General features: G+C 39.5%; 2 protein-coding genes and 1 long non-coding RNA gene across 3 annotated transcripts; 1 reads left to right on the top strand and 2 right to left on the bottom strand.

Moving 5' to 3' along the window:
• Positions 1-2,280: 2,280 nt before the first annotated feature.
• On the bottom strand, positions 2,281-6,983 carry LOC116051564 (elastase-1-like). The gene is made up of 8 exons (XM_031302078.1): positions 6,879-6,983; positions 6,689-6,789; positions 5,802-5,902; positions 5,320-5,445; positions 4,818-4,954; positions 4,482-4,624; positions 2,602-2,751; positions 2,281-2,381 (listed from the first exon to the last, which is right to left on the bottom strand). The coding sequence occupies exons 1-8, from the start codon at positions 6,961-6,963 to the stop codon at positions 2,370-2,372; spliced, it is 855 nt and encodes a 284-aa protein (XP_031157938.1). The 5' UTR covers positions 6,964-6,983; the 3' UTR covers positions 2,281-2,369.
• LOC116051566 lies at positions 4,972-25,686 on the top strand. Its single transcript, XR_004105376.2, has 3 exons — positions 4,972-4,984; positions 10,266-10,271; positions 25,493-25,686. It is a non-coding gene; the product is annotated as an uncharacterized LOC116051566 (long non-coding RNA).
• Positions 11,780-14,521, bottom strand: LOC116051565 (elastase-1-like). Its single transcript, XM_031302079.2, has 8 exons — positions 14,289-14,521; positions 13,939-14,036; positions 13,683-13,783; positions 13,098-13,223; positions 12,715-12,851; positions 12,487-12,629; positions 12,069-12,218; positions 11,780-11,917 (listed from the first exon to the last, which is right to left on the bottom strand). Exons 1-8 carry the CDS (start codon positions 14,326-14,328, stop codon positions 11,906-11,908), a joined length of 807 nt encoding a protein of 268 aa, XP_031157939.1. The 5' UTR covers positions 14,329-14,521; the 3' UTR covers positions 11,780-11,905.
• Positions 25,687-26,914: the final 1,228 nt, after the last annotated feature.

Raw genomic sequence — 26,914 nt, forward strand, 5'->3', positions numbered from 1 at the left:
ATGTTGCTAGCTATTCATTAATGACTCGTGCAATAATCAGTAATTATTTTCACAGTCTTCACTGGATATCTCAAAGTGATGGGCTGAGATTATTAAATATATAAAGAGGCATTGTGTTGGTTTGATAAAATTGCATTAACTCAAAAAGTAATTTTTTTAGCACATAATAAATAATCTTAGATATTTTTGTATCCAAAATATAGCATGATGTCAGTGCTACCACAGACCAACTCTAAATATTCCCTCACTTCTCTCTGTATTCTTATTGTAGACAGTTGTAGGAAGCCAGATCATTTACATTAAGTACAATTTTTAAGTACAATACTTTACTTGAGTATTTCGTGCTATACTTTTACTCCACTGCAGAACCAGACAGTACATAAAGTACTTAAAAAATGCCTTCAATCCAAACCAGCTAATACATGAAACTGCTTCTTCCATGTCAATAATAATAATCCAGTAATATTATATAAACCTTTTTTCTTTGGACACCTGAGAGCTTCACGTTTCCATCCAGGCATAAAACAAGTTTGAATGTTCCTCTCACTCGTTAGACATGCAGTTGGTGTTCCACTTAAATCTACACCAGATGTCTGTGTTACAGCATGACAATATGACAGGCATTTACTGTAGGATGTAAGGCCATCATCACTACCATATGGCCACACTGCTGCAGAGACACATTTACTCACAGACATTATGGCAGTGTGTCCTAATCCAGGCTTTCAGACACATATTCCTATAAATCAATCAATCAGCATATTTCATGTGTGGTTGTGGGCGATCCATCCAGGGGGAATTTAACCCCTAGGGGAAGAGATAGATTTATTTTTGACTAACCCCAACCCTAAGTGTAATGTTGTTTTGTGACTGAATTTCAAATGTTGTATCATGAAAGTATCATTGGAAACTCTGGCACGTAGTGAACAGATTGTGGTTTTTAGGTATAGAGTTTATCTCAGAATGGGCAAATAATCTAATAAATTGAATGAAAATGTTATATTCTATTTCATTGCATAAGGTATCTGATTTTGTTCCTTTACGTGCATGTTTATGTCTTATGTTTGAGTATACTAAAAAATATTGTGCTTTTCATGTTTGTTTTTCATCTGATAGCCAGTTCATCTTTTCTGACAGATATTTCCTCCCTGTGACAAGTGCTGGTTGATATATTTTATAACTTCAGATTGACTTAAAATAGTTTTTCAGGCAGCCAAGGCGATTTTCTAGGTCTTGATTTGGAGATGATTTGACAAACTATTCCACACATTTTAAAGATATATTTTTTTGTTATGAGTAAGGCATCTGTCTGAGAGGCGGCATAATATTCTGAATTTGCGTTTGTGTTTCTGTGAGTTTCCTGCAGAGCATCTATAGAGGGATGGACTCCAGCCCCCCATGACCCTTTAACAGGAGCAACCACATACTGAAGCACACCATAAAAGATTATATATAATATAGACTCCAATTTTCTGCCTATATGACCCTCTAGGGAAATATTTATGTGTGTGTATTTCTATGCAGTAAGCATGTCTGAAATATTATTGTCACCTAGAGATGTACACATTGTTTCAGATTTTTTTATAATTTAATTGAGCTTAATTCACACTAGTATGAATTAACGCTGATTACTGTTTGTATCCACGTAAAACTTTGGTGTGCAGATACTGAAACGCAGCTTATTGGTTTGTTATTGTGCATTGTTCAACTTAGGTTGATAAACACATTTGTGCAATTATGACTTATGTATGAGTACTGAGTTTGCTATCTAAGATTTCTTCCTCACACAAAATCATGTTAAATCATGTTATATTTTGGCTTTTAATTTGATTGCATTTTGACAGTTAATGTTATACTTTGTCTCAAGCCTTTCTAAATGCTGTACAACTACTTAATTGTTAACAGGGTAATGTGTTTTTTTTTAACTGTTTTAGAGCCTCTTTTCATCACTCGAAGTCAGCTCATTTCAGAGTGGCAATTTATCACAGTCAAATCAGATAGACATATTGTACCCTTAGCAATAAAAAGTAGTGTTACAGAATGTCCTCTGCATCACTGAAAGCTGTAATGCTTTAATGATCCCTTTTTGTAACAGTGTTTTAGTTTTAAAATCAATTTAGTATCCAAAGGTCAAAAATACTCATTAACACTGCTGTCTGAATAGATCTGCTGCACTCTTGCACCTAAATTACACCTCCACTTACTTGCTTTTACTAGCTTCTATAAATGTTAAGATGAACTCTGCCTGTTGTCTCCACACAAAAAATGAAGCAAGTAAAATTCACATTATAGGGCATTTTATTCTGATGGAGAAACTGTGACGAATACAGAGTGTGCTCTAGTCTCCATGGAGATTGTTCATCTTCTTCTCAACCCATGATCTGGCAAAGAAAGGACAAAAGAATCATTATGTGGTTATCCTCAAATATCACATCAACATGAATGAATAAATGAATGCATGCCTGTTAATGAAATCCTCCAGTTATTGTATGTAGCGGGGTTTATTGATACACTACTGTAACTGAAGTCATGCATACATTGAAGTTTTATGTTTTTTTTAATATTTGATAATCTCTGATTCACATAGTGTTTAATACTGACGCTGTTCATCCAGCTGATGTAGGCAGAGACACGGGTGAAGACGGTGGGCTTCTGGTTGGCGTTGCAGGCAGAGGAAGACACAAAGCTAGTCACACCGTGGACGACCCATTTGCCGTTGACACTGCAGTTCAGGGGGCCGCCGGAGTCACCCTAGAGAAAACACATCACAGACAAACCTCAGAGCCAAAAAAATCTGAACCTTTTAGCAGAGTTTAGCAAACACCCCATTTTACAATGCACTTAACTCATTGCCTCTTGCTTCTCATATCCCCTTCTGATCTCAGAAAGCTTCTAACAAGTTTGTGCAGAACATGAACTTGCAAGACTTTGACACTTTGTGCAGCTTAAGCACTAGCCTGGATCATTGTAACTGACTTATGCCCCTGCTGATGCAGCAAGTAATCCCACATGTCCTCCAAAGTATCTTCCTTGACAGGACGGGGTCAGGCCTCAGCTCAGTGGGAAATGTTCAATTTCACTCTGTCATGGAGGAGTTGGACTGAATTCTGACAAGTTCTTTTCAGGGTTTCCCCTAGTCTGCTTATACTGTACCCAAACATCTTTCAAATCTGCTGTCCTAATCGCAGGATGACATCATGGTTTGTAGACAACTGGATAAACTGGGTCAAACATGAGCTGGGAAGAATCTGCCTTGCTGAAATAGGAACCCTTATACGTTGTAACTAATGGGTTTAAAATGGTTTCATAAATCACTTTCTAATGCATTATAAATCTGTTATAAGCCATTAATAAGAACACATTTTGGGTTGCCAGGATGAGACAAATCACTTGGATCAGTGTTTAGCCTTTCCATTTTGTAATAATGCAGTTATAAATGTTAATTATCCATCACAAATGCTTATTAAAGGTGCCCTGCCACACAAAACCGTTTTTACTTGTATTTTTTTTAAATATGTTAGGTCCATATGTGTTTGTGTTAGTCGTGAATGTGAAAATGAACTGCTACCTCCTCTGTCAGCTCTAGCCACTGAAAAGAAATAAGCGGGCCAATTACAAAAGCTGGTCAGTCTGACGTGGTGTTGCCTGAGCTCATTACTATTCATGAGCTCGCCCAGTTGTGCTGGGTAAAGGATGCTGATAGCCAGGCTCTCATTGGCTAGCTGTTAGTCAATCAGAGTCAAGCAGCTTAGCTCGTTGAATATTAATGAGAACTGGCACAAATTGAGCTGAGCCTTCCTGCAGGCTTTCTATACCACGCTAGAATGGCTTGAAACAAGGTAACCAAGGCATTTTTTCCACAAAAAAAGTTACAGAGTCCATGGTAGAACTTCAGACATTACCACAAAGTAATGAAATACGTGTGGCAGGGCACCTTTAAGTTGTTAATAAATGGATTTTGGTCCAGATCCTCTGCAGCTTGTTTCCACAAGGTTAGTCATACAGTCCAGTCAGTCAACGTATAGCAACCACACCAATTTGTTAATAATGGCTTATAACGATTAATAAACCTTTGGTAAATTATTTATATGTATATGTTGTATGTATAAAGCCTTTTTTTTCTCCACAGGGAGCTGCGCAAAGTCTGATAAATGGCCTCAAGTAATGTCACTTGAGTCAGCACCAGTTGGAGCTGAAGACTAATATTAGTTAAACAATTTTTTTTTTTTAATTACTCAAGGCTTTACACACACAAATCTGCAACTGAACTGTCCGCAGTCAAGTGGGTAATGTCGGTGCTGGGTTTTGACAAGGAAGACAAATGTGTTAAATAAAAAGAAATATTTTTAAAACTGTCCATCGTGAGTTTAACAATATTACAGGGGTTCAATGCTAAATCTGAGTGGAGTATTCTTTCAAGTCTTTAGTCTAAAAGTAAGACTAAATGTGGTGGCATGCACAGTCCTGCTAAGACTTCCTACCTGGCAACCAGAGTCCCTGCCACCACCAGCACAGACCATGGAGTCCTTTACAGTGCTACCCCACCATCCGTAGCTGGAGCAGGTCTTGTGGTCAACAACAGGCAGGGAGGCCTGCTTCAGCTGGGCAGACAGCTGACCTCCAGCTGAGGAGAAGCACATCATACAACTGTGATTACGCCTAGAATAACAGGATTGTACATGGCTTTCTCTTTAAAAGTTTGGTTTAGTTTAGTTTAAATGTGATGTGATGATGTTTTTTTTACAGATGACTTTCTTACCATATGTATACTGAACACTGGGTTTTATCATGCAAATATATCGTTATGTCACACTCACTCTGGGTGCGACCCCATCCAGTGATGTAGCAGGGGTTTTTGTGGGGCAGGACCTGACCAGAGGGGGGCAGGGCGGCGAGCTGGACGTAGTTGTTGAGAGAAGCGTCGGAGGACAGACGCAGGAGAGCAATGTCCCACCTGAGGGTCAGATTCTAGTTATGTTATACTGTTTGATTGGGTGTGTTTTTACAATTCATGTTGGGTCAGTAAGTAAGGGTGGTAAGGGTCAGTCAGCAAAACAATTTTTAGAATTTAGTAAATATTTAGAATAAAATATGTATTATTAATTTATAAAATATTTAAACAAACATAAAATCACATATCCCCATAATGTAGCTGTTATATCAAACACTATGCAAAAAATTTGAACATTTTCAGTACTTTAACATGATTACAGAAAACTAAATGCACTCAGTCTTTATAATATGAGATGCACATATATCAGTATGGGCTATTTTTTTTTTGCACAGAAGAGGGTCGAAACATGAGCAGCAGCTACTAACCCTCCAGCAACGTTGTTGGAGTTCCAGTTGGGGTGGACGTAGACGCGACTCACGCTCATGTACTGCTCTCTGCCCTCATTGGAGTTGATGTTGTGATCTCCAAGAACAACACGCCAAGTCCTGGACCTGTGGACGTACAAAAAATATAAATGTCCATTCTACCACTCAAACATATCCTGTATGGCAGTTAGCACTCTCTAGTAACCCAAATATATCTGTTTAAAATCAATATTTTACACGGAAACTATAGTTTTGGAGGGAATTGAAGCTTTTACATGTATTTGATAGTTAAAGATGGCTAAAATACAAGAGCATTCCTAGTCAAATTTCAACCTACAATGTCATGGCTATGCACCTAAGCTACCAGGTAATGTACTGAAATACATTTATGTAAATGTTCAGCTCTGTTAAAGCACATGTCCTGCTATTTGAATCATATCTCTATTAGTTTTAGGCTCAGCAGTGATGCATGAATCTCCCACCTGTCCACACAGTGAGCAGCAGTCATGACCCATCCTCTCCTGATCAGGGTTCCTCCACAGGTGTGGTGGAAGCTGCTGCCAGATTGGAACTGAAGAGAGATCTAACAAAAGGACAGCAGAGAGTATTACATCTGCAAGAAACTGAACCATTCACAATAATGCAAAAGGCTTCTTGGCAGCATTCCCGACACTGAAAGATGCTCAAAGGCATTGCAAGCAAAGTCTTAAACATACTTAATGAATTTTGTGGATTTGTGTATGCAGAACATATGTTGTGCTGACCTTTTTTACATTTGAAAGCTGTCTGGAGCAGTGGTGGGAATAGACAAAAGACTTTTACTGAAGTACTGTACTTATGTGCAATTTTGAGGTACTTGTACTACTTTTGTATTTCCAATTAATGCTACTTTAGACTTTTCAAATTATTTTTATAACTACTTTTGTTTAACAGCTATACTCGTTACTTTGATTTTACTTACAAAGCATATGACCCAAAATGATGCATTATTATGGATTAAAGACACAGGTGTATTCAGTTACATGGCTGATTAGACATATTCATGTTGGAGTTGTGCAAGGCTTTGCTGAGATTTACATAAGGTTACCATATACTAATAAGAATGATAAAGTTGTCCCATAACAAAACTAACAGGAAAACCCCTGAAGTCCTGACATTTATTTATTTATTCTCTAACTTGTGTGCATAAGACTAAAATATCTTCTTTTAGGACCTGAAAGGGGCCATTTTGCATAATGGGTACTTGTAATAAATGCAGGGCTTTTATTTCCTGAGTATTTTCACATTGTGGTATTAATACTTTCACTTAAGTAAAGGGTCTGAGCACTTCTTCCATGACTGTTGTAGAGTCAAACAAAGCATACAGTACCTGCCAGGGCCAGGAGTTGGCTCTGGCCACCTCGCCTCCCACAACTCTCCCCTCAACAATATCCTCCAAGTACCTGGGCTCGGGCGTCAGCTCAGCCAGCACTGAGCAAAGCATAGATACAGGAAACATTAAAGTCAGACATCAAAGATTCAATTGTGTGTAGAATGTCAAAGAAGAAGACAGTTCTTACCAAGGGCTGCGAGAGAGGTAAAAACAAGAACCCTAAGCATGTCTGCAGTCTCCTGAAACTTTCTGCACTGGAGACTTCTGCCCATTACTCTTTTATACCCTCAGGCCCCTTCTGCTGATAGTGTGTGTGTGTGTGTGTGTGTGTGTGTGTGTGTGTGTGTGTGTGTGTGTGTGTGTGTGTGTGTGTGTGTGTGTGTGTGTGTGTGTGTGTGTGTGTGTGTGTGTATGTTCAATACCAGCACATATCCACCTGTTTCTGTCTCACATTTATCACTACAGTGGGGTTGGGGGATAGCTGACTAAGCGGCTGCATCCATTTTTCCACTTGTATGGGCCACTACTGTCAGGTATAGGTCATACTGTAGGTTTCTTTCTGTTTCCCACCACTAAACCATTATAAGTTTTGACTGTATATACTGTGTGTGTAATGTGTATATCATTATCTGCTCCCATAGAGCCTTAGTTACCAGCTTTAAGGATAACTTAACTCTTGCCGAAGGTAGAGAGGGGTTTTACACAGCATACACACATTCAGGCATTTTCTACAAGAAAAAAGCCTTGCTAATATAACTTATCTTCAGATGAGTTTTATCTTGCACAGTCAGTGTGTAATGACTCTCTTTCTGGTTGTCTGGAAAGCCAACTGGAGGCGATCATCAACTACAGGGATTGGTCAGCGAACATTTAAAAAAAAAAAACAGTCTAAGCTATATTTCCATTCTGATTATAGCACAGCTACAACATATGTGGAGTTCCCACTATAGGCAGACTTATGCCTACACTGTTTACACTCCATTAGTGCCCCTGAAAGAGTGACGCATATCTTCACTGGATTCAGGCGGATTTAACTGACCAATTTCTGTTGGGAGCAAAAAAATAAAATAATAAAATAAATAGATAAAAATATAGCAACAAAATAAAACACTAAAACACTGCAAAATGAATGCCAGCATTTACTCAGGACTGCTGGCTGTCAAGACTCAGAATAAGATTCAATTTGTATTATATAAAAAAAAATAAGTGTATCCTCGTGTCCCTTGTACTCGTGTCCCTCAGTGCACCGTCTGCTTGTCTGTGTATCTGTCTCTTTTCTGTCACTTGCTGAGTGCTGACAATGCTCACATGCTGAATGGGAAAATGATGTGAAGTTTTAGGAGGCCTTAAAAGAAAGCGTCTTGTTAGGTATTTATCTGATTGTCAGGGTTTATCTTGATGGTATGATAAACCATCTAGTCATCAGTGTCATAATGTGAAATGTCTTTGAGAAATATTAAAGGTCTAATATGTAATATATGTACTGTAATAAATCCAAAAATGACCACAATTTGTCATTAGATATTAAGGAAACAAAGTTGAAATTCTATCTTTTCTGACAACAATGCTAATGCCAGTATTTTCTCCTTTAGAAATTTCCGTTCCGTGACGGAATTTCTGTTTGTGTTTTGGCCTGTGTGTTGTTATCAACTGCCCAGTTTGACAGCCAGGCTGGGTTGCCAGATATACCTGTAAACATGTAAACCCAGCGCGCTACAGCTGTAACATCAGTACAGCCATGAAAGCAGCAAACAAACTAACAGGATCAACGGAGATAGATTCTACCCAACCTAAAAAAAAAACGGCATGTTTCTAACAGTTGTGTGACCAGAGACGTAACAAACCCCGGGTCAATATTGGAGATGTATTTCAAAGATGGAGACTGCTTAGAGCCCAAAAGGACGCAGAGTTGGCTAATTTCCTCCTGAACAGGTAAGCGTTAGTTTCAGGCTAATTTATCATGGCTACAAGGGACGGGCATTTTATGTCATTTCAACATTTGTGTAGCTACTCACATAGAATTATATAGCTAGAGTACCTGAGTTGGTTACTCGCAAAAACAATTGAGACACAGCCAGTAAAGTGATCCCAACTGGTCGTGGCTAACGCCACCATGCTAACCCTGCTAACTGCTAACGTTACCGGAGGACCATGTCAGACGGGCCACGGCTGTTTACAACATGTAGCCTGTTCAGCGGCAGTAGCCGACAACGGTGAGTTATTTGAAGCCAAGAGAGGGGGGGCTGTAAATCGGGAAGCAATTGTTGCCGTAATTCTAAGCCAATAAAGTGTGTTCCATCGGGTGGAGAGGATGACAAGGTAGCGGTATTATTTCTAAGCTGAGGAAGTGTGTCTGTCTGGCATGTGGAGAGGACAGCGATGTTGTTGTGTTTTTAGCGGTTCCTTCGGTAATTCTTTTTTTTAAAGATTATTTTTTTGGGCTTTTCCACCTTTAATTTTTGACAGGACAGCTAGGTGAGAAAGGGGGAGACATGCAGGAAATTGTCACAGGTCGGATTCAAACCCTGGACCTCTGCGTCGAGGCATAAACCTCTCAGTATATGTGCGCCTGCTCTACCACTGAGCCAACCTGGCCACTCCTTCGGTAATTCTAAGCCAAAAAATTGTGCCTGTCAGTTGGGTACAGAGCTCCGCGTAAGCATCTAACGTTAGCTACTCCACTGTGCTGTGAAGTAATGTCTGGCTATGTGAGTCAAGCGTCTAGCAACATTGTTGTGGATGCTGTGGTCTCAGCCTGGCAACCTCCTTGAACTTCGGATCTGGGGACTAGCTGTCAGTATTACATATTGCACCTTTAAGAACACTAAGAAATGCAGGACATCAGGCAGTTTGAAGTTATTAAAAAAAACACAAATATTGATATTGAACCAGTTTATTTTGACCTAGAAATTTGGTTACAGATGGAGAACAAGCTCAATGGGCCTTTTCCACAAAAGACATTTTGACTTGGACGGATGTATGTATTTTTGGCTGGATGTCGGTTTCCTTCCGCTTTCTTTGTGTTGGAATTTTAAACTCCAGTGGATTTATGAAGACTATGGTTAACTGCTCCTCAGATCTCTGCATAGTAAACTGAGACAGCTAGCTAGACTATCTGACCCTACTCCGCTCCGCAGTGTGTGGACGGTCTGGCAAAGCAAGACTAGGTGGTCAGCAACAGGAAGGTAGGCCTGCCTCATACTTTTTGACATACTTCCACCAGCTGAATGTACACAGAAGAGACACAAACATGTGCATAGTGAGACTGAGATGACTGCAGTCAGAATTATGAGTGTGAGGAGTTGCATCTGACTCACAGGAGGTGCGTCCATATCCAGTGATGTAGCAGGGGTAGTCATGGGGCAAGATCTCGCCAAAAGGAGGCAGATAGGCAGAGCTCATGTGAGAGGTCATTATGGCGTCAGATGACAGCCGCAACAGGGTGATGTCATTACTAAATGTCAAAGAATGGGACTGTTTGAAATTCTTCTACTGTAATTTTATAATTTAATCACAACACAAAATGGTCCTATTGAAATGAGCAGAAACATGCTGACCAAATATATACTTTTAGATAATGGTGCAGACAGAAGACATCACACAGTCATAATCATCTCAAAAAATTGTGAGATTAATTGTTATTTGGCTGTTATGAGTTAGGTTGAATGAATTTCCACACCATATTTTTCGGGATATGAATGTATAAAATAATGACGGTTTACTATGCCATGATATGAATAATTGAAACATGTATTACTACTCAAATGTATAATTAAACTCGTTAAAATGTACATTTCGGTGTTATTACGTTTTTCTGAAGATATCCTAACACAATACATAATACAATATTGCAATTAGGTATTTATCATGAGAGATTATAGAGTTTGGAATCTGGCGGTCAAAATGACCGCTCACGGCAGTTCTAGTAGTTACGGAATTCCGGCACTTCTAGTGTTAAGAGTTCTATTCGTACGTTTTGAAAATATTGAATTATTCATTCAAATTTAAGCAGGCAATTCAGTTTAGCATCAACTCTTACAAAAACGTTAGTATTATTTAACTTTTTAAAGAAAATTCATATTAATTAAAACCACTTCCACTTTTGCACATTTTCCTATAACTTCACCTTCTTACACATTGAAGCCAGCAATTCAGTATGGTGACAGCTTTTCAGAGAACCATAACATTTTTCACTTTTGTTTCATACATTTTTGGTGTTATTTAACATTTCAATTAAATATATACTAATTTAAACCATTCCCACTTTTATAACTATCCTCACTGCTTTACCTTCTTCTTATGCATTAAAGCCAGCAATCTGGTTTAGCTTTAGCAATTTAGCTTTTCAGCCTTCACAAGCATTTTCTGCAGGAAATGCATTTTCTAGTTTGGTTTCATCTTCTACCTATACTCTATGATCTTTTTTTTTTTTTTTTTACAGCTTATACTTGCACCTCTTTACCTCCCACTTCCAACTCTTCCTGCAGTGCCACTCTCCTATAGGGCACAGAAGAAACTCATCAAAACATTATTCAAACATGGTTTGGCTTTCCTTTGTGTAACTGTTTTTATAGTTTTTTCAGCATTGGATTATTTACAGTACAGCCTTGATATGTCTTACCTGTGGCTGTGAGAATGGTGAACAGCAGAAACAAAATCATGACTTATAGCGTCTCTCCATTTCTAAATGCACTTTCTTTTATACCCTGAGCTGACCTTTACTTGATGTGCACCCTCTGCTGAGCTTGGCAGTGGTCAGAGAGGCACCTGTGGTTCTTCTCAGACTTTCCACAGTTTGTGATAGTGTGACGGCGTGTTGCCACATCACCCTGGATTTACTGAAACATAAAAAGTGTTTCTAAGAACCTTCAGTGCTGAACATTTATTTTCAGTCTGTAGCCACACTTTAATTTAAGTAGTTGTATGATACATAAAATAAATCCAGGAATTTGTATTTTTAGGTGAAACTTTATACATGTTTTTTTGCAGTGTAGAAGGTCAGTTTGATTCATAAAGCAAAAGAAATGTAACCTTCACAATGACACATAACTGTGGTTGCGTAAACTTTCTGAGAAATGAGCCTCCATCTCTTATTGTTACATTACGTTTATTTTTTGCAGGATGAGACCAGACAAATGAGGAAGCACAGTAGATGACAACATGGTCGAATGCTTTCCCTGTCTTTGTGTGCTGCACCACAAATGACTCGTCCGTTTACATCATGATCTATAAAAGAGAAGAAGCAACCAATGATTACACATCATATGCAACTGAAATGCCACAAAAGCTTTATCTATACTAGCATTCATATACTGATGAGTTTTTTTGATAGCTAGTGTTATTACATATGATAGTAATACATATCCCTAATACTGACAGAGTCCATCCATTCGATGTAGGCGGAGACACGGGTGAAGACGGTGGGCTTCTTAGGCGCATTGCATCCCATACCAGACACGAAGCTGGCAATACCGTGGACGTAGTATTTTCCATTAACAAGGCAGTTCAGAGGGCCGCCAGAGTCACCCTGAGAGGAACGAGATTAAAGAGAGCATCTTCAGTCTTGTGACATAATGATTCAGTCGTGGATATAAAATATAAATAACACCATAATATTTTTATCGGAGGGTTAAATTGTGCATTTTCTTTCTCCTTGTTGTGTTTTTTAATGTTTTTCCACCAACTTAATCACTCCACAAGTTTAAAAAAAATTCCCCTATGATAAGACTTTACAGTAGCATTTCACTAAGCAAGCAACTTTTCCAAAATATTTATTAATGTAGGAGGAGACTCACATTGCATCCAGCCTCGGCACCACCACCACCACACACCATGGTGGTCTTGACAGTGCTGCCCCACCAGCCAGAGCTGCTACAGGTCTGGTAGTCGACCAGAGGAAGGTAGGCCTGCTTCAGCTGGGCAGACAGGCTGCCACCAGCTGGACAAGGTAATATTGGAAAGGTAAGATATATTGAGCTTCACAGAAAAGCATTAAAACTGACCGGATCATGCAATCAACTTACTGGAAGTACGTCCCCATCCGGTAATGTAGCAGAGGTTGTGGTTGGGCAGAATCTGTCCAGAGGGAGGCAGAGAGCCCAGCTGGACGTAGGAGTTCAGGGTGGCCAGAGAGGACAAACGCAGCAGGGCAATGTCGAACCTGAGGAGGAGATCCATGGATCACACAGGAGGAAGCAAAACTAACTTTGTAAAGATACTACACTCCTTGGGGAGCACACACCACTTCCCTAAGGTGACGTTCTTACCCCATCCCAGAACATACTTTGCCCAAAGATATTTGGGAAAAGAGAGAAATGGGTTCCATTCAAAACATTATAACTTACTCAAACATGCGGGTCGAAGATCCTTTAAACTGTATGAATGCAAGAAAAAATACAATCCTCACCCAGCAGACACTCTGTTGGAGTTCCATTTGGGGTGGATATAAACGTTGCTGACTGTCATGATCTGCTCTCTGCCACTGTTGCTGTTGAGGTCATGTTCACCGAGAATGACACGCCACGTCCTACTGCTGCAATATTTTAAAAAAAAAAGAAGCAAGAAGAAGCACAATATTGTTTACAATCAAGGATTAGTTGTGACTTAAATTATGCAATTGCAAGTCAGCTCAGCCTAATAAATTGTTATTACAGTAAACTGATGTAAAAAATTAAATAAAGTAAAGGTCAAAATATGCCATTTAATTTGGTTTTCTTTATTTCTTTGTTTAGAGGCGTTTCTTTCTTTCTACTAAAATAAATAAATGACTGTTGGTATGTGGCAGTTATAAATGAGGCTGTGAGAGGTTTTCTCATGCTGGTGACATTTTGAAACTAAAATAATATAACTAAACTAACTAAAATAAATCATACCTCTGTACTGGGATAAGGGCAAGTCAAAGTAATCACAAAAGGTGCACAAATGCACCCAATACTCATACAGCCAAAGGATACTATGTATATGCATATGCTCAAGTGAATCATTGTGTTACCTGTCCACACAGTGAGCAGCAGTCATAACCCAGCCTCTCTCAATCAAGGTCCCTCCACATGTGTGGTAGTAGCTGCTGCCAGATTTGTACTGAAGAGAAATCTATGGGGGGGAAAAACAACAGATTTATCTATAAAACATGAATAAGTGTAATTTGTGAATCCGATATGGTGGCTCTATTATAAGTCCCCAAACATCATTTCATTTTCTCCTGAAACAGTGCATTTAGTTTTTGATTTTGTGTTAGAGTAGATTACCTGCCAGGGCCAGGAGTTGGGACTGGCCACCTCACCTCCAACAACTCTTTCAAAGCTGTCCTCCAGGTACCTGGGCTGGGGCCCCTGCTGAGCCAGCACTGGTTAAAAACATAAAAACAGAGGTCACGATTTATACATGTTTGCTTTCCACCTACAGAAAGAGGAAGAGAAATGCGGGCAATGAGAGTGTACAGGTAGAGCAGATTATGTAGAGCCCCTGTGTATTGACTAAACTAAAAAATAAGTGACTGACTGGATGACAGAGAGACTGACTGACTGATAGTGAATGAGACAGAAAGAGATCAATAGTGAATGGTTATACAGCGCAGTGTGTGCTGTCATTTTCTTACCCAGGGCTGCGAGACTTGTCAACAACAGAAACTTAAGCATGTCTGCAGTGTGTCGGAACGTTTCTGCAAGGAACGAATGCTTGTCTCCTTCTTTTATACTTCAACCCCACCTTTATTCTGGAAAAGTGTGGTTGTTCCTGTGACAAAAAGCCAGGTATGCAGCTGTGTTCTGTCTCACACGATGTTATCACAGTCGGTTACCACACACCTCCTGCTTTGACCAGTGGAAAAGAATGACACTTAGACTGACAAATACATCACTGCAGGGCTTGAGTCAGGGTGATTTAAAGGGCTTAGAAAGGTATTTATCCTGTTTGATAAACTCAACCACATCTATTTCTGGTGCTAGTTATGGAAACTATGGAAAAGAAATTTGGCCTGAAGGGGAGAAGTTACCTTTTATTCTCACCAGTTTTACAAAGTTTTCCAAAATGGTCTTTCAATCTTTTTATGTATGTATTTACAAAAAGTTCATTGTTGTTGGTATTTTCCAATATGAAACCTTAAAAAAATGAATTGTCTGATGTAATAGAGTGCAAGTTCTTGAGAATATTTACATCACACAAAATAATCATGTGCCCATTTGAACCAGCATGAATTATGAAGTAAGCATGGTGAAACGTGTTCCTGTGCCATCTCTTGCCCCATGTGGCAAGTAAAGAAAAAGAAGACAACGATACATGCTAATTTATAGTCCAAGCGATTTGTAGTGGCATACATCTAAGGTACTATATTTGTTGAAATGGGAAAACAATCTTGTTCTTGTTAATATGACAATATTTCTTGCATCATTCAGTGACTGGTTGAGTAACTGTGGATGTTTTTGTCTGTTACTGGAGCATTTTTTCAAGTGCTGGAGAAACTTTTTAAAAACATTTTTAGAGAAGTTAAAATTTCACTCTAAATACCTAAAACATTTTTTTAATCTAAATCTAACAACGATGATCGTGGAAACTAAAATAGGAATATATCCTTCAATATTCCTAAAACAGAATATTCTGTATGTTTGTTTTAGCAAATATTTTAAAACTCAGAAATGTTCATACTCAAGTAAGTCATGTTCAAGTACTGAATAAATAAAGGGTGGAGTGGTGGGATTCACTTTCAGTCTAGAGGAACTGGGCTGTGGTTATATTCAGTTCCTGCATATTGACTGGATGACTTTTACTAGCATTTTCTCTCTTATTACTTAATGTAAAAAAATATGCAACTGTTTATGAAATGGAATTTCTTCTTACATGTTTACAATTAAACTTTGAGATGTTTTTCAGTCAGTATCATTTTATTTAGATATAGAGCAGTTTGTGATTTGGGGCAGAAATCAAATTATATATCATTTTGTCTGTACATAGGATACCATAGGAATATGAAGAAAAAAAACAGGACAGTATCGCAGCCCAACACTAGATGGGGCTGAAGACTAATAAACACACAATCTCTACTTGGCCGTAAAGGCATTTCACCTGTATTTCACAGGAGACAGACAGAGATGACACATTTCTGTTTCAACACCCAAATCTTCATAAAAGTCTATTGTAAATACAGATTTTGGTGTAATACTAAACTGAGATTACAATCATTTCAACACAAAGTCAAAATCTACATTCCCAACTGGAAAGATTTAAATCCAGTGTGAGAACTGAGATATAACTGAGAAGATTTCTCTCTTCTACTTTGTTCTGACTTCTATGACATTGAACAGTTATACCGTAGACGTAGCTGGATTACTTGATGATTTTTTTTTGCACAGAACTTATAATATATTAATACTTTTTAAAAGCCATTTGCTAGCTCTTAAGTGGCCATGCTGATATTTCCAACAATAGGTTTCTGGACAATGGGAAGGCCTCTGATGTCTGTCTTTTATAAAGCAGGCCTAATTAGACAGAAAGTCATTAAAAGTGTATGGATTCTGGATTATTGCCTTATCAGGCTATTGAAGAGATAGCCGCGCTGACTGGTAATGGAACTGGCCCCATGACACACATGGAAAAGGTCCTAATGCTGCAACACCTCTTGATCAACAGGGGCTGCACACTTTTGCTATTTTCTCACAGAGCGTCTTCGTCCCCTCCAAACTCCTCGTGTACCCCTCTGCCACCCCAATCTTTTCTTGCAGAGGCATAAATCAAATGGAGAGATCAAAGACAGGAAGTGCTGGGGATGTGTTAATTAAAGATGTTTGCTCTTGATACAGCTTCCCCTCGTTAATGAATAGTTGATTTGGTTCCCATAAAGATGTCTCACACACGGGCAGGAAATTGAAGTTCCCAAAAAAATTAATGGGATGCACTGATTGGGTCTGTGATAGATTGTCGTGCAGGGTTATCGCAAAGTAACTGTTGATTATGCCAATGTGACACTGTTTGAAAAGCTCAAACTGTTGCCATCGCAAAGCTAAAAGATTGAAACCCCATTAAGATTAGGAATTACTATTACTGTTAGTATACAGTTATTCATTCCAGCTTATTTTGTTAAAAGTGCTGCCATGTAATGCTGTGTGAGGCAAGTGAGTGTGTCTTTTAAGCAGTATTAATTGATTTTTTGCCATTTGAGGGCAGAAAAACTACCTGTAAACACAACACTCACATATGCCTAGACATTTATTAAATATATCCTTAAACTACAAACTTTTTGATTTGTAGAATGCTATTTCTACAGGCCTTAGTTCAACAGTGGCCTTAGTTCAACAAAAAGGAAATTTTGATGGAGCCAGCTGTTTATAAAAGGCTTATGCATTGTTATTTTGGTCACTTACGAAGCGATCCGTTCTTTCTTTCTTCATTGAGTCCTGGATTCCCAAAAAAAACAACTCATATCCTGAAACATATAACAGCCATTTGTGTCCATAGCCCTCTCTTGCTTTTAATGAGCATTTGTACTGTTCACCAAACAAACTTTTCGAAAGATGATAAATAACAGGGGAGGTTGAGTAATACAGCCATCAACAATTTCAACACCAGAGAAAGATGATAAGAACAAAAGGGCAACAAGGACATTTGAATTTTAACATTAGGACAAGAATCTCATTGAAATGCAGGGATGAAATGTCGGGAAATGAATCTCCTTCTGATCTAAGAGTGTAACACTGCTACTTCTGCTTATATCTGTTTTTGGCTGTGGTGTTAGTTGTCAGTAAAATACTTTATAATGTGTGAGATTTTGCAGCTCTAAATGACTGCCGACCATGGCACTAATCCACACACTCTACAGGGACAGTCAGTGTATTAACACTTTTCCCTGCTGGGCGAGGAAATGTGTAGGGATGCATCAGTGTTTCCACGTGCCTGCTGGGTGACAGTCGCAAAACTGATCCACTGGTCTGTTTGCAACCTTTAATTGCAAATATACCCCAGTGAAAACAATCAATACATCCTCCCACTATACCCTCAACCTCCTCCCCTCCCTCTCTCTCTTGCTTCCTCACCAGTTCACTTTCCATCTCATGTGTCCTTCCTCACTCGTTTTCAGTCTGCCTCTCTCTATATATCTGGCAAAAAGGTGCCACATAGGCTGTGGGGGTGATGTGGTTTATGGGGGGCAGGGACTATCATCATTAGATGATCTGCTGTGGCTACGAATGCCTGATTGATCCTGTGGAGTACTGTTCATCCATCACCGTCCTCCTGGTGCTGCTTTCCCCTCTAGCTGCTTGCCTGTTCCCTCTGCCCTGTTCCCCCTCTGCCCTGGTCTCAGCTGCCGCCGTGCTGCCGGGTCCTGGCCCTCGGCTGCAGCAGTGATAGGGTCTACTGGAGTGGAAAAGGAGGCTGCTGCTTCTGGCGTCCCTCACTGAGTAATAGAGGGAAGAGGAAGGTGATTAAAAACTGACATACCATGTTGCGTCATCCTTGCCACACTGTGTGTGTTGGGCCATTAGAGGGCCTTCAGGATCAGATACTAACTTGAACTGGAAATGATAATTAAAAATTCCTGATTGAAAAAACAGGAAAAAATCACCTAACCCAACAAGAAACAGACAGATGAAAGTAGCTTTAGTACGAACTGTGTATGGAATATTTAAATAAGTGATTAAAATAAAAGCCGGCTGTATGTTGATATCGGTGTTAAACGGACATCTAATTAAAACAACAACATACAGTACAGCAGTGACGGGAGCTTATGCAGCTGTTTTGTAAAGCATGTTTTTATTGCACTGCACATTTATACTTGTCAGTGGCTGTCATCATAATTATTCCCTAAGGGAAATGAGAGAAAATATCTAATGTCAATTAGCACAGTTTAACAGAGAAAGCGTCAGTTTGAATAAGTGTGCTGTGATAACAGTGACTTGTTAATTTATAGCCCAATGTGGCACTGTACAAATTGTTAAATTCTTTCATATCACTAACAAGTTTTCTTCACAATATGATAAACTGTCAAAGGTAACATACAGTATGAGTCATACATGTTACAGTTATGAATGTATGTGGTGAAATTATGCTGTTTGATGTCTAAAGATGATGTGAGTTTAAAAACACAGTTCTGACATTAAACAAACTTCGTATTTCCAAATTTATCGTGTATTCTGTCAGTTACTTTTCTTTACCACTGACAATTGGAACTACAGAAAGACGGAGATTGCAATTTTAGAACTTCACTGGTCTGTGCAATATTACTTTCATGTATGGCTACTGTCTACACAATGAGCGGAAGTTAGAGAGAGTAGACAATTAACTTGGACAGCTAATAATTTTGAAAAGTCAAGTAAGTAAATTAAGTTAGAATGGTAAGTGTATGGATGGTCACAATGTTGTTCTTGCTCCTGTATATAATACACTACTGTACTCAAAAAGACATGATCACTCCCTTCATGATTAAAAATGTTTTATTATGGGCCGCCTGGTTAGCTCACCTGGTTGAGCGTGCGCCCCATGTACAGAGGCTCAGGCTTAACACAGCGGCCGTGGGTTCGATTCAGACCTGCGGCCCTTTGCTGCATGTTATTGCCTCTCTCTCTCCCCTTTCAAGACTTCTCAGCTATCCTATCAAATGCAGGCCTAAAATGCCCAAAAATAATCTTAAAAACAAAACATGTTTTATTATCAGACTTTTGCATTTAAAAGATTTGGATTTATATTATGATATAAAGCGAGGCAGTGTTACACCATAGCCTACGGTGAACTAACCTTGTTGGTGCAGGATGCAAAGGTTTTTCGTGTCCTCTCCTTGACTAGTACACGCCGATATTTCATCTAGTTTCACCGAAAACAGATACTGATCCATTCTTAAGAGTAGTAGAGGGCTTTACTCAGCTCTTGCCTTTATTTCATTCTGTCCTACAGAGCTAACAAAATGAGTTAAAGCTATTGATTGGGGCCCATGTGGCCAGCCAGCTGCTTGGTAAATCATAAAAAGGGAATCTCAAAATGTCTATATCAAAAATGTTTCTTAGGTCTCTTTCAGAATTGCCTTGGAGTAAAAAAACTGTCTCCTTAGTAATTGTGTTGAAAAATTTCCTTGGCATTTCACTTGTGCGATTTTAATACCGGACTTAAAACTCCTGCATTTCAATATTCATTCACAATAAGTATCCCTATAAGCACTCTTAGTGGTCAGCTATAAAAAGTAATTGCTGGCGATTTAATTTTCAATTATCTCGTCAATGAAAATGAATTCCTTTCGTGTCATATTATAGACTAGGTGCCCATTTTGCTAAGCTCATATCTCATACATACAGTGGCACAATACCATTTACTTTTGCCTTTCTCTCAAGTACAGCAGAATACTGTGCAGCAGACCACGAATGAAATAAGAGACAGAGACAATGAGGGGGTGTGGGCGGGTTAGATTGGATCCGGAATGTGAATATTTAATTAGTTGTCAATGAAAAGAAGTCATTAGGATTAATTCCTACTTAAGGCTAATTTAAATGTTCTTTCACACTCCTCATGAGAGTGGAAGTCTGTGTGCAAAGAACTGAGGTGGAGTTCCCATGATGTGGCATAATGGGGCTTCAGCTGTGGACAACAGCCAATCACTCAAAACGGTGTAGCAGTAACACAAGTCATCACCAAATACGCAGTGATTAGCAGCGATTTTCAGCTCCTGAAAAATATAAAGAAGTCATTCGATCATTAGCTTACCTTTTAAAATATAAAAAAGCCCAAATGTAGCTGTGTTGTTATGGACATCAGTGGTGAAAGAAGATCTGCCTGCAAGCCAAAATGCTTGCAACAGCGCATTAGCTGAAACATTTCACTGGTTTTGCCTGGTGCCTAGATTTGTTAAAATGTCAACACAGTAAGTGCAAAATAAGTGTAAAAGTCTTGCATAACCAGCTCTCCAAATATCTCATGGCACTCATCATAGATCGAGGTCGAGGCTATAAGTGCACAAAGTTGTGGATGATGATTCTAAAACTTTTTTTTCCAGTGGCAGAGAATCAACCTTGCAGAGGAAAGACCTGATGCTGTATTGACCTGGAGACACTGATGAATAACCCATGTTCAGACACAATCAACCACTCTAAGAGGGGTAGAAATAGCAGTGATGAGCTGTCTTACAAATTGCATTCCACCATGTCCATCTGTGCCAAGCAGACACTGATATCAAAGTGCCTTAAGATATAATGGGTAGGTCTTTTAGCAATAGCTCAAAATTAGTCACTGAACAGGCGCAAGTCAAACTTGACAATCAAAGCAAGAATGACCATTGCAAAGACAAAAGCCTGGCATGATTTGCTCTTGGATTCACTCAGGAACAGATAACGGTTTACAAGGCCAGGAAAGTTGAGAAGCATTACCCTTATAAAGTTGTACATGCCTCAGTACAACATCACTTCACACAAAGGTGAAGGTATCTTGGTAAAATGTGTCACAAAGAGCTGTGGTGCAATTGGGGGTATCAAGGCTTTATGAATTCCCCTGATGTAAATAAAGGCGCCCTTGACTGATAATGATCATCAGACTAGTATGCATTTGTCTGGGCTGGAACCTGCAGATACTCATTTGATCTAAAGACCATCTGTCTATGAAGACCTTTTCTGTCACTTTCTGATGATGTCATCCTCTGGCCCAGCGCCAAGACAACAGTTGCTTGGAAGCTGGTTTAGGTGTGGGCTGGAAACAGGCTCAAATCGACAGGGTCAAGAGCCTCTTGCTTCCTCTGTGTCCTGCTTGCCCAATGATAACTAAAGAGACGTGTCAATGGGACCCCTGAGTGTATTCATATTCCCTGCCAGCTCCCACTGAGTTGGTTGGCACATTACATAGCTTTGGCCAAAGTAAAAGCCAATCTGCATGTAGTGAGCTGAAAGGAAAGGAGGACACAACAGAGAAGAGAGGGGAGGAGAGATTGGTTAATGTTCCCATGTGTTGACCTACTCTCACCACAAGTGTTTTCCAAATGAAATATTAACTCGTATTAATATGAACCTCTTGTTGCACTTGTGCTAACATGAACCAGTTTCCATAAAAGTCCTCGACCATTCTCCATATTGTATATTTATAATATGCTGATTGGTAATAATGACTCAAAACGCATTGTCATTATTGTTAGGACTGCATATGTTTACAGTGATAATGGTGGCATATTTACAACTCTGGTAGATATACAACTCCAAACTTAGACTAGTAGTCATTTCAGCAGGTTTTCAGTAGGAAAATCAGACCTTTCATATGATTTATCGGCTGAAATGAAGACTATCGCAAGAGTTACCTCTTAATGTGGTTACTCAAAGTTTAAAGTATCTTTATGGTCCCTTCCAGGGAAATTGGTTTGCAGCCAGGATTGATACAAATAACACAAAACACCTAAACAACGCTGATGGACAACAACAAACAGGACATAGTTTACAGAGTGGTTCAGTAGGAGGTTGTTCAGTGTCCAGGTCAAAGTACAAGTAACAATCTAAGCAGTTTGTGCAAATGAGCAATCTGTGAAATTTGCAATCTAGAGACAACAGTTAAATACTATCTACTAGACGTGTGACGAGATCTCGTGAGATTAAACGTGATGAGATTTCTTGTCGAGGTGAAAAGTGTCTCGCGATATTAGTGCAAGTACAAGTGCAGAGCAGCAGCCTTAAAGGTCCTATGACATGCTGCTTTTTGGATGATTTTATATTGGCCTTAGTGGCTAAAACTGTATCTGAAGTCTCTTTCCCGAAATTCATCCTTGGTGCAGAATTACAGCCACTAGAGCCAGTCCCACAATGACCTTTCCTTAGTATGTGCCATTTCTGTGTCTGTAGCTTTAAATGCTATTGAGGAGGAGAGAGGGGGGGCAAGGTGGAGGGTGGGGGTGTGGCCTTGACCAACTGCCACTTTGCTTGTTTGCAAGCCATGATGTCTCTCTCTTTCTCATGGGACGGGGCAAATTCTCTGGGTGGGCAAAGCAGAGAAAGGGGAGGTAACCTTGCTCCTTATGACCTCATAAGGGGCAGATTCCAGATCGGCCCATCTGAGCTTTCATTTTCTCAAAGGCAGAGCAGGATACCCAGGGCTCGGTTTACACCTATCGCCATTTCTAGCCACTGGGGGACCATAGGCAGGCTGGGGGAACTCATATTAATGTTAAAAAACCTCATATAGTGAAATTTTCATGCCATGGTACCTTTAATATTAGCATAGAAAATTCCCCGGCCGTTCTCCAAAGTGACTCAGAGTTTACTTTTGCAGAGCGATAGCGGAAGAAATAAGCTGCCTGTAAAACCCATGGACAGTAAAATTAATGGACAAAGCGACGTTGTAGATTTCCACTGAGACTAGTGAAGTCTATTAGAAGCAATTTTCCGGTGATGGCTGAGCGTTACTGCGCAGCCTCAAACTGAGCTTGACGACGTAGATGTGACGTGAGCAACCTGTCTGAAAGTTGTAAGTCTTCTAGTAGCTGTGCCAAGAGAAATCTCAATCATTCCCAATCTTGCAGAGACGGAGAGCATAGGTATATGGAGATAACATAGGCACAGGCTAATTATTCTAACTAACATGCTAGTTAACATTAGTAATTAAACTTAAACAGCTAATGTAAGTCGAAACTGCCTGCGAGCTTCTTCTGACTATACGGTAATTTGTCTACTATGCAACAAAAAGTCGCGTGGTTATGACACAATCGTTAGCCTATTTTTACAAAAACGCCTGCTACAGAGCCATAATGTGAGATACAAGGTAATGGAGCCTTTTATACATTGTTGTGTTTCTTTAGAAATAAACAATGGACAAATAGAGTCTTTAAACGCTTCAGATGTAGAGTTATTCGCTGTCAAAGTGACGCCAAAATGAATGGCAGTCAATGGAATGCTAACGGCAGATGATGACTTGATAGCATCACGATGGCTCCATAGGAGGTACGCTTTGTGGAGGCTCACTTACCCCCTTGATAAAACCCATTGTTAGAACGTTATAGAGTACCGCTGTCGCTCTCTCTCTCTCTCTTTCTCTCTCTCTCTCTCTCTTTCTCTCTCGTTCTCTCTCTCTCTCTCTCTCTCTCTCTTTCTCTCTCTCTCTCTCTCTCTCTCTCTCTCTCTCTCTCTCTCTCTTTCTCCCTCTCTCTCTTTCTCTCTCTCTCTCTCTCGCTCTCTCTCTCTCTCTCTCTCTCTCTCTGTCTGTCTCTGTCTCTCTCCCTCTCTTGACTGAGACACAGCTTGCAGTTCACTGTGGCGCTGCAGACCACTCTCTTTCTCTGTTAAAATGAGTAGGGAAGTGGACAGCAAAACCTAACTTTACTTTTAAAGATATAAAACAAAGAGAAATGTTCTCCCTTTGTCCTATAATGGTCATAAATCGATACTAGAGTAGCCTACGTCCTTGTTTAGTCCTGCAATTAATAAAATGCAGAGGAGGAGAAAATAGCATCTGTCTTCACAAAAATCATCTATTGTTTGATAGTAATTTATTTGTGTTTTTAGAACGTAATCAATGTGAAACAGTAGTAAAATAAGCTTTATTGCTCTCTGTCTACTGTACAATGACAAATTCAAGTACAAAACATTTGGTCTCAACTACTACCAGAAAACGCTTAGTTATGTTGTGACTTTGGTTCTCTGAATGAAGAGACTCTCTCTCCGTACATATGGAATAAGTAACGGTGTAACTGTTATGCAGGAGAGAAGCCAGTCATTTGAGTTTATGGCAAAACCTTTCAGTGCTCGGTTTTCATTTTGTGACTTTCATTGAAGTTTTCTGTAAAATAGTGTTAAAATCTCGTCTCGTCTCGATATCGTGAACCCAATCTCGTGGCTCGTCTCGTGAGCTGGGTGTCTCGTCACACCCCTATTATCTACCATTTAACATGTGAATGGCAGCAGCGACAAAGGACACCTTATATCTTTTGGTCCTCATAACAGGCGCTCTAAAACAGTTCAAAGTACTCTGACTACTGGAGAGTAAATTTTCCCAAATCCACTAAATCGCAGGACAGAGCTGCTATATTTTTTCCTAAACTCTTTAGCATCTTGGCTCACACACAGGTCTTATATAATTATAATCACACAAAATAATGTATTGATTTAATTTCATGCTCTTTGGAAGGAACTTTTGCCATATATGCTAATGTTTGCGGCTATTAGAGCAGATAAACACACTAATTAATCCATTTTTGTTTTTGGAATAGTAAAAAAATGCCTAGTTTTGGTTGTTAAGCTATGATTGGACAATCATTGTTCACTCTTTTTGTAAAGCTTTCTTTCATACTTCAAGCTAAAATCAGCTCTAATTTTAGATAGCTGATGCGCACCATGTGCAAAGGAGGCTGTTGACGTCATTGTTTTCAACTGCAGCAATGTAAGAGAAAAACAAAGAGCACAGACACAGGGAACTTTTAATGTGTATGTTTTTTATATTCATATGTCTGTGTGGAAGCGGACACTAAGGGCTAGCTGTCGTTAATGCATTTTCTTCCCTCTTGTTCCCAGTGCCTCTCAGTGCTTTTCTGCTTTGTGAAAACATCCCTCTTCCCCCCTTACACTTGTCTCTTGCATTTAAATTCCCTATCAGTAACTGTTTTTCTCAACTAACAAAAATTGGAAGAAAAAAAGGCCTGCATTACTACTGTTTTATTCCTATAAGACTTAAAGATGCTCTAAGAGATGTTAGGTGACGTCACTTCTTGTTGACGTTCGAAGTATTGTCAAACAAAACAGCGGCTAGCTCGTCCCTCCCTCCTCCTCATCCCGTCCCCTCCCCCTCCCTTCTGCGCACTAACCCCCCAACCCCCACCCCCACCCCCAAATCCTTCTTTTCGGTTATTGGCTGGAACACTGTTAGTTATGTTTAGTGGTGCAGTTTGGCGCAGTTTGTTTTTGTTGCCGTTTGTGGAGCCTGGGCTGTCTACAGAGACCACGTTTTTTTTACAGTGTGTTCAGAGGACAGGCAGCTAGCGGATAGTGAGGAGATGTTTACTGTATGTGACAAAAAATGTTGTAGCCTAAAAAAATGCATGACATCGCTAAGAGCACCTTTGAAGCATGTTTTAGGAAAAAAACTTCTTTTTCTATACAGCCACATGTCAATCTTGTCAAATAAATATATTTATCTATGACTGTAATAAATACACACTGCAGAGAAACTCAAGTACAAAAATGACTGCTATACAGAGTGATTGTGCATGAACAGTGGTTATATTTTCATACTGATAATCTCTTGGTATTAAGTAATTCTCCATTCATGGAAAAGAAGAAGTGCTGCCAATAAATTAAATGTTTCTTTTCAACTTCTGAGCTTTCAAAAAGTTTTGTAAAATAAAGACCCACTTTCATGGTGCCAATACATGGAAATATATTCATAAGCAGGCCTGGACAGCAGCAAAGTTGAGGCAGAGCTGTACCAAAGAGACGCCTGCAAAGAAAGCTGCACCGGAAAAACAACTTTGTTAGAGAGGCCTATTCATCCAGGTACTCTGAAGAGCATTACACTATCATATTCTTCAGAGTAATGTAAATAGTATAAGTATCCTCTTAGTAAGCTACTCCAGCATCATTGTAGCACTGACAAACAACCATGACCACTGACAAACCATGCTTTTATCATGGTTGTTTGTCAGGTAAGCTTACATCTCAGCACCTGCTATCAAAGTGTACCTCAGTCATTTAATATCTACTGTAATTTCAAACCCATGTGTGCCGCACAATGTCTACCCAGAATTCACATCACCTCACTGGAACAGAGCATGGCTCATCTTCCCAGCACTGCTGATCAATATAAGATGCCAGCTTTATAGATTATCTGACTGCCACATTGTCACAGTCAATACTATGGCAAATGGCAATTATGGACGCATTATGAACAATTTCATGGGTGAGCTCCCCTCGCCTCTTGGCAATATGGTTTCTATGACAGATTTGGCACTGGCAGTCTTGCGACACATCTGCCTTATTGCCTGTGTTTGGCTCACTCACTCTGACATATTTGGATGTTCCATTCAGTCAACTACAGAGAATTGGTGAGGAGAGAAAATAGATTTGTTTAGGGATTTCTGTGAGGCTGTGTACAACTGTGTGTATGCGTGCACTCATGTATAAACATGTGTGAATGTGTATGTGTTGTATGTGCATGTGTTCACATAATATGTATGCAGGCACTACGGTATCTGTGCATACGCAAGTATGCATATGCGTATGTGTGTTTGTGTATTTGTAGGAAAATATACACCTGAACCTACAAACAAACAGTATGTGTTGAGTTTCTGTG

This window comes from Sander lucioperca, chromosome 6, assembly GCF_008315115.2.
Source record: "Sander lucioperca isolate FBNREF2018 chromosome 6, SLUC_FBN_1.2, whole genome shotgun sequence".
Classification (NCBI taxonomy): Eukaryota; Metazoa; Chordata; class Actinopteri; order Perciformes; family Percidae; genus Sander; species Sander lucioperca.